Source organism: Notolepis coatsorum (genome assembly GCF_963971535.1).
Source record: "Notolepis coatsorum genome assembly, chromosome: 17".
Lineage (NCBI taxonomy): Eukaryota > Metazoa > Chordata > Actinopteri > Aulopiformes > Paralepididae > Notolepis > Notolepis coatsorum.
In genome coordinates, this window is record NC_140181.1 from 68,463,555 (window position 1) to 68,471,782 (window position 8,228).

At 45.4% G+C, this 8,228-nt stretch overlaps 1 protein-coding gene across 1 annotated transcript in view; it reads left to right on the top strand.

Annotated features, from left to right (window-relative positions):
- Window positions 1-7,653, top strand: part of pfkma (phosphofructokinase, muscle a) — a 54,420-nt gene extending 46,767 nt beyond the window's left edge. The window contains exon 22 of the mRNA XM_084332570.1: window positions 7,405-7,653. Coding sequence (XP_084188696.1) covers window positions 7,405-7,564 — 160 coding nt within the window. The 3' untranslated portion in view covers window positions 7,565-7,653. The remainder of the gene's footprint in view (window positions 1-7,404) is intronic.
- The last annotated feature ends 575 nt before the right edge of the window (window positions 7,654-8,228 follow it).

Here is an 8,228-nt window from a genome sequence, read left to right on the forward strand (position 1 = left end):
CCGTGCTGAATATACGTTTCTCCCCATTAGTCTTTATTTTATTTTTATTTGTTTTTTATCTGTTTGCTAGGTCGTCGTGTTTAGTATACATTCATCAACTTTTTTCGACTTTCTACGATGACGGGGGTGGAAACCAGAGCCATGAAACCATGCGCCACAACCAGCAGACCACCACCACCCGGCCTGGCCACATCGTCGCCCGTTGTCGGGGAGTTAAGCGAAGCTGTGCTCTTGGTCATGACCAAGCTACACGCAGACTCTGAGACACGCATCGCTGAAGCACAGAAGAAAGTGTTGGCGGATTTTTGTGTCAGCCTCCGTCGTGAGATATCAGAAGAAATACGGCTGGCGGTAGTACCGCTGACAGACAAGATGGAGACGATGCACTCTGTCTCCTCGGCTAATGCTAACGAACTAGCCATGCTAACGACGGAGGTATCATTACAGTGCGAGAAGATGGCGGGTCTCGAATCCGCCCTGCTGGCTAGGCAGGCTGAAGTCAACAAACTACAGTCGGCAATGGAGGAGATGCAGTCCCGGGATAGACGCCACAACGTCAGGATTGTTGGAGTACCGGAGACCAGCGGTGAAGGCCGTCTCTCTGAGACCGTGCCCGAACTGCTGCAGAAAATACTAGGGACGGACGTCCTCCCGTCGCCTCCTGTCTGTGAATCGGCCTACAGAGCGGGCAGGTTTTCTCCCGGCGTGAACAAAGAGCCGAGGCCCATCATAGTCAAGCTGAACAGACTCCAGCAGAGAGAACTCATCATGCGGTCGGCTCGTACCAGAAGGGGTAATCTGAGGCTTGGCGATCACAAAGTGGCCATTTTCGAAGACTTTACACCGGAGGTTCAGGCACAGAGAGGCGAATACAAGGTGGTCCTGACTAAGCTATGGAAACTAGGCCTGAGGCCCACGTTATTCGCTCCCGCGAAATTATCTGTGTTGGAGAAGGTCGGTGGTCAGCGTTTGTTTTGGTCGTTGGCTAAAGCGAAGGAATATCTCGCGGAGATACCCGAGTCTGTTGCTTGATATCTATGGCGGGTGAGTGACTTGGCGGTTTGGGCCTATACACATTGATTAGGCCGGCTATTCACAAATACTTGCTGTCATGCCCAGACATGCTAACTGCCCAATGCCCATCCAACTAGCGGGGCTTCCCAATGACTTCTGTTACTTGCTAAAGCTGACCTCATGGTCGTACTTGTGTATCGCCTCTTTGGAAGCTAACGAGCTAGCTGAACAATGTACATAATAGGCTAACGTGCTATCCGGATTCATCACTAGCTTACGCGCTAGCCTCAGGCTAGCCAGCGGGCTACGTCTATAGTCTGCGCTGAGACATTCGAGACCCGTTAATGGTTACGTATTTTGGTCGCTGTTGCTGTTCAAAGGGACATTGGTTAGCACAATTCAAGAGTGATCGAATCCCTAACTAACTTCTGGTATGCTTTTATTTTTATATCCAGGTTGTTTTGAGCTTTGGGATCCATAGTAGAAGCCAAGGTCGGTTGAATATGCATATACAATATATGATAACAGGTTGGGTCGGGTATGGCTTGCACTTCATGGCTATATGGTTATATGGCTTGCACTTTAGCCATGTCCCTTTTTTTCTTTCTTATTGTCGCTGTTTTTATGTCATCTGTATGCGCGATTTAAATGTGATCCGATTCTACCTTGGACTAACTGCTGTTTTGCCTTAATTTTGTTTTGAATTTTCCGTGATCCATTTATGCTATAACGTTGCGACATTAATATGCAGACTCCAAGGTAGATGGTTACAGGGTTGATGCTGAGTAATTATATAATAATTATTGTCGCTGTTTTAATGGCATTTGAATGAGCAATTTAACTGTGATTCGATCCTACCTTGGACTAACTGCTCCGACCGATATCTTTATTGAAACAATGTTTGACAACAGGTGGTGTCAGGTGTTGCCTATTACCATCCCCGGATTAATTAATGAATGTGTTTAATTCTATTCTTACATAGGTTATGTCATTTCAGCCGTTGTGCCTGATCAGAGGGACAGCTAAAGGGGTGCACTTTGACCATAACCCTTTTTTTCCCTTCCTTTTTTTGTCATTGTTTAATTGACATTGTTCACACAATTTTGCACAATTATCCTGTGACCCGATCCTGCCTTAGACTATCGGCTGGGATGCTTTAATTTTGTTTTGAATTTTCCTATACCCTTTTGGGCTATAACAATGCGACGTTGAAGCGCAGATTTGGAAATAGATGGCTGCAGGTTTGATGTGGAGTTATTATTTAATAATGGCTATTTTTACCATTATGGTTGTCTCATGTTGGGGCCAGGGCTCAGGTGGGTTTCGACCGATAACTTTATTGAATTTTATTTTATTATTATTTGTGTTATTGGACTAGTGGGGGTTTACTCAGGGGTTTATCTAGAGGGGGGTTGGAGTGGGGAGCGTCTTATTGATCCATGTCTCTAGTGGGAAGTGATAGGAAGATGACCATCCTCAGTGGATGGGGCATAGGGTGGGGATTGGAGAGTGGGTATAGGGGGCCTTATAATAGGACGGGTGGGTTAGGGTTTAGAGTAGAAGGAGGGGGGGTTGTAGCTGGGGTGGTATTTTTATGTGTTTTATGTACTGTTGTGTGTAATTGTTCCTCCTCTGAACTCCTGGGATTGACCGTCCGGGCCCGCCGGGATCAGCACCTCTGTACTCAGCCTGGCTGCACTGGTATGTTCTCTACGCATTTATACAAGCTCGACCATGGCTAAATTGAATATTTTAATTTGGAACGCAGGAGGGCTTAACGCCCCACACAAGCGTGCCAGTGTCCTTTGGCTATTGAAGAGGAGAAATATTGACCTTGCTCTCCTTAGTGAGACGCATTTATTGGTAGGTGACGTGTCAAGACTGGCAAATCGGCAATATCACGTTATCTCCTCATCCTCAGCCGATGATAAGACGAAAGGAGTAATCATAGTTACAAGACGTAACCTTGATATCAAAATCTTGGATGTATGGTCGGACACGGAGGGAAGGATTACTATAGCAAAAGTTGAATTCTTGCATAGGAAGATGGCTATAATAGCATTGTATGCTCCTAACACATTTGATTCAGCGTTCTATAATACAATCACGAAGAATATGTTGGAACTTAATGGATACGCTCTCATTGTGGGTGGCGATTTTAATGCGTGCTGGGATGCGGAGATGGATAGGTCCGGGCCCTCTGAAACGAGCGACCAAAAACGGGCCTCTAAGGCCCTTAGGATGTGGGCCAAAGACACGGGGCTCACAGACCTTTGGCGCTTATGCAACCCCACCCTCAAAGATTACTCTCACCTGTCAGCCAGACACAAAAGCTTCTCTCGAATTGACTATGCATTCGCGTCCCCTAATATGTTTGATAGTTTCGATGTCTCATTGGTTCCCTTGGCTCTCTCAGACCACAAGGGGATTTTCCTTACGGCAACCTTTGGCAGGCTCTCCGCAAGAGCTCCCAGATGGCGTTTTAATTCGACCTTGCTAAAGAACGATGACTTCTGTTCTGAGTTCAGGAGTAAACTAGCTGAATTTTTGCAGATCAACGTTGGCACAGTAGAAGACCCTAGGGTCCTGTGGAACGCATTGAAAGGATTTATCAGGGGTCATGTTACACTATTTGCCTCCAATTTGCGAAAATCCCGGTCAAAAAAGCTAGAAGGACTGGAATCATTATATGCGGACCTATACGCATCCTTGCAAACTAACTATAATGAACAACTAAACACACAACGTAAGACAGTCAAAAAAGAAATAAACTCCATACTTAAACAACAGTCTGAGTTCTTGATACATAGGACAAGACAAAATTACTATTTTCACGGCTCCAGACCTAGCCATCTATTGGCAATGAAAATACGCTCAAATTATCATTTCTCGGATATCCCCTCGATTAGGACGAGCCAGGGTGCAGTCACTACTGATTCGAAAAAGATCAATGACACTTTTAAAGAGTTTTACTCACAGTTATATAGCTCAGAGGGTAATCTTGATGACTCTAAATTTGAATCGTTCATTGGCGGGCTTGAGATACCCCACATTTCTGAGGAAGAGGCCAAGGAACTGGGGAGACCGATTACTCTCGTAGAATTGAGGGAGACGATTGTTGAAATGCAGAGGGGTAAGGCACCAGGCTGGGATGGTATTCCACCCGAAGTGTATTTAGCTTTCTGGGACCAACTGGGTCCATTGATGCTCGATATGATCAATTACGCTATCGAACAAGGGGAGTTCTCAAGAGATGTCAATATGGCGTTGATTTCTTTACTTCTCAAGAAGGACAAAGATCCCAATGATTGTGGTAGCTATAGACCCTTGAGTCTTCTCGGGGCCGATTTAAAGGTGTTTGCCAAGGTGCTGGCCCGTCGCCTGCAGAGATTTATGTCTGTATTGGTACACTGCGATCAAACTGGTTTTATCCTGGGGCGTCTGGCTGCAGATAATCTTAGGAGGCTGTTGCATGTAATCGATAACAGTAAAGACAATACAACTCCATCCACAGTTCTGTCTTTGGATGCCATGAAGGCGTTTGACAGACTTGAGTGGTCATACCTGTGGAAGGTACTTGAGGTCATGGGTCTTGGAAAGAGTTTTATTCATATGATTAAAGTCCTGTATGCCTCGCCGTCTGCGATGATACTGACAGGCAAAAACTGTTCCACACTCTTTCCAGTCTCCAGATCTTCTAGACAGGGTTGCCCTCTGAGCCCGGGACTGTTCGCGCTTTCCCTCGAACCTTTGGCCCAATTTATTAGGCAATCGGAGGACATCGTCCCCATAATGGTCAATAATACTCCACACAAAATTGCTCTCTATGCGGATGACCTGCTGATTTTCATGGACGACCCCTCCCGGTCGGCCACAAAATTATTGAGGATAATCGACGACTTTTGTAAATTGTCAGGCTTTAAGATTAACTGGAACAAATCAGCCTGCCTACCTCTTAATGAACTGGCCAAGGCGGTACGACTACCAGCTGATATCCCCATAGTAGAACATTTTAAATACTTGGGCATAGAGATATTCCCCACGCTGAACCAAACTACTAAGTACAACTTCACGGGTACTTATGATAAAATACGCCAGGATCTAGACAGGTGGTCGTCCCTTCCTAACTCCTTACAAGCCCGGGCTTCCATAATCAAAATGAACATCCTGCCTAGGATACATTTTATTAGCTCAATGCTCCCCCTGCCCCCTCCGATAGACCACTGGCGCAAGGTACAATCGATGGTATCTAAGTTTATCTGGAATAACAAACGCCCGAGAATCAAAAGGGCTACTACTCAACGTAGAAAACAAGATGGGGGCCTCGCAATCCCTGATTTTAAACTTTATTTCTGGTCCTTTTCACTGAGACCTCTGATGTGCTGGCTAGACCCTGTAGAGGCTGTATCGTGGCGCTCCTTAGAAGCGGCGGCGGTATCTCCGCTAATATTGCAGGATGTAGTGTACTCCACTGTCTCTATTTCGAAATGCCGGCTGAGGTATGGACCGATCATAACTCACGTGATACAAACGTGGCGTAATGTACAGAGGTTGTGTGGGGTTAAATGCCCTTGGCACCTGGACTCTCCAATTTTTAATAACCAGCAATTACTTGTTGGACACAAGCCGGTTAATATTCCTCAATGGCAAAGGAGGGGAGTGCATACTCTGGAGGATATTTATGATAAGAACGGCCTCCGTGCGTTTCAGGACTTAAGAGAATTTTATGATCTTCCCGGCGAGTCCTTCTTTCTTTACCTTCAACTAAGGTCAGCACTGAGGGCGCATGGCGTACCGTGGGCTCAAGCCTTGCACCCACACCCCTTCCTCAGGCTCATAGTGGACAGGACGACATCCAGAGGGTTTGTCTCCGACTTTTATACGCTCTTAATTCAATCCACGTATAAAAATTTATCATTGGATACAATCTGGCGTGTGGATATCCCGGAGTTGGACCCCGAGTTTGACTGGGATGATGTTTGGGCAAATGTGGCATTATCTTCCCGCAACCCCAATCACCAGCAAATTAATTTTAATTATATTCATAGGACCTATCTTACACCTAGGAAGCTATATGCTATGGGACTGATAACCGACTCTCGGTGCACTTTGTGCTCTCAAAAGGCCACGGGCACTTATATGCATATGTATTGGGATTGCCCACCAGTGGCCCGCTTCTGGAAGTCAATAACGGACAAACTTTCAGATCTGTGTGGCTTAACTATCCCATTCACAGCTGTTACGCTACTCCTGAACGATATAACGACACTACCCGCTTCCGTACAACTGAAAAGGGTTGTCCTAGCGGGCGTCACAGCAGCGAAGAAGCTGATAGCAATGAGATGGAAGGAGCCTGAGAAGCTTACAATGATTAACTGGTCCCTAACTCTATTGGATGTGATTTATCTTGAGATATCCACAGCCCGGGTGATTGGGGTAGGGCAGGCTGGAATTGACCTGTGGTTCGCAGCAGCTGAGAAGGTAAAGACCGCAGTGTGCGGCTGAGCGGGGTTGAGGTGCGTGTTCGGGTGAGTCCGGCGGTCTCTTGGGAGGGGGAGGAGGAAATGTTTTTGTCTGTCTTGTCTTTTGTCTTGTCATCTTGAGTTTAGCTGGGGATATTAGGGGGGGCAGCTATTTAACTATTTCTTCACTGTTTGGCCACTTTTACACGGTCTCTGTGAGTCTATGGAACACCTCTACAGGTTTTTGTTTTTTCATGAAGGTTCATTGCTCTGGTTTCGGGTCGTGTTCTCAAAAAATGGTCCTTGTGGTGGATTGGAGATGTACGTTTTATTAATATAGGGTCACACGGCCGGGAATCGGGGCTGAACACTGGGAAAGACCATTATTAGATAGTACCCCTTGGAATTAAAATTTAGAAGGTTGAACTCTGTTTTCTTTTCTCTTTGTCTGTATAAATTGTTAGTCTGTATTATTATTATTGTTTTTTTTATTTTCTTGTGAAGTTCTATGTATTGTGATTGTGGTTAATGTGTTGTCTTGTTTCATGTGAATAATAATAAAAATTTGATCAAAAAAAAGGTTAGGCATTATTTCGGAGTTGGTTAAGGTTAGGGTTAAGTTAAGGTTAGGGTTAAGGTTAGGCATTCTTTCGGAGTTGGTTAAGGTTAAGGTTAGGCATTATTTCGGAGTTGGTTAGGGTTTGTCGCAGAGAATGCCTGTCTGTCTTTCTTGACGTGGAGGATGCAGCCTATTTCCACACTGCCGCTCTCTCTCGCTGCCGTGGCCAATCAGAGAAACGCGACGCACTCTTCGGCTGGGATTAATATAGACGCGTCCTGGGGCACAAGAATTGCAAAAAAGGGTGGTATTCCCCTTTATACAATGTGTCTAACAGAACCCTCTGTCCCCCTCTTCTGTCTGGCGCAGGCATCGCATCCCAAAGACACAGTGGTGGCTGAAGATCAGGCCTCTCCTGAAGATCCTGGCCAAGTACAAGTGCAAACTGGACACGTCAGAGCACACCGACATGGAGCACGTCATCAAGACGAGAAGCCCTGGGCTGAAGCTTGTGGAGAAAGTCGAGTAAAGGAAGGAATACGAAAATAAATTTTTCTTCCGTTTTTCAGTATATTTGTTTTTCATCTTTTTTCTCCCCTCTGACTGTTTGTGCCTAGTGAACCCATTCTGTAGTAGCAGGTTTTCTTGTTTGCATTTCAGGAGAGAGAATAAAGATTAATTATAATCTCTTGTCTCTTTTGGTCATTTTGCCTGTTTCCATTTACTGAGAATAAGTGTGATGTTTTCTAAGAGGTGAGAAGATCCACCCTGACTGGCCTGCTCTCACTCTGCATATACAGTAGTGTGGCCTCCACAGTCCACACCCTGACCAGCCTGGGGGTCGATTATCTGCTAATTTTGGCCAATCAAAGTCGACTATACAGTCGGGGACAGGCCTACTGTTTTCACTACATGGAGCCAGGTCTTGTGTTGTGTTGTCCTTCGTCTGTTGTTCTATTGGTGTATTTTGATCATGTCCTGTCGTGTATATAATGTATTCTGTGTGGACCCCAGGAGGAATACCTGCTGCTTCTACTGGAGCTAATGCGGATCCTAATAAATTAAATCAAATATTGATTATTATCAGTCTAGCAGGTTGATAGATGCCTTAAGGCTCCAGTGAGTGGAAGTTCCATTATTTTGTTGTGCAGTCCAGCCAAAAATGTTGTGGGCATAAGACATTTCATAATTTG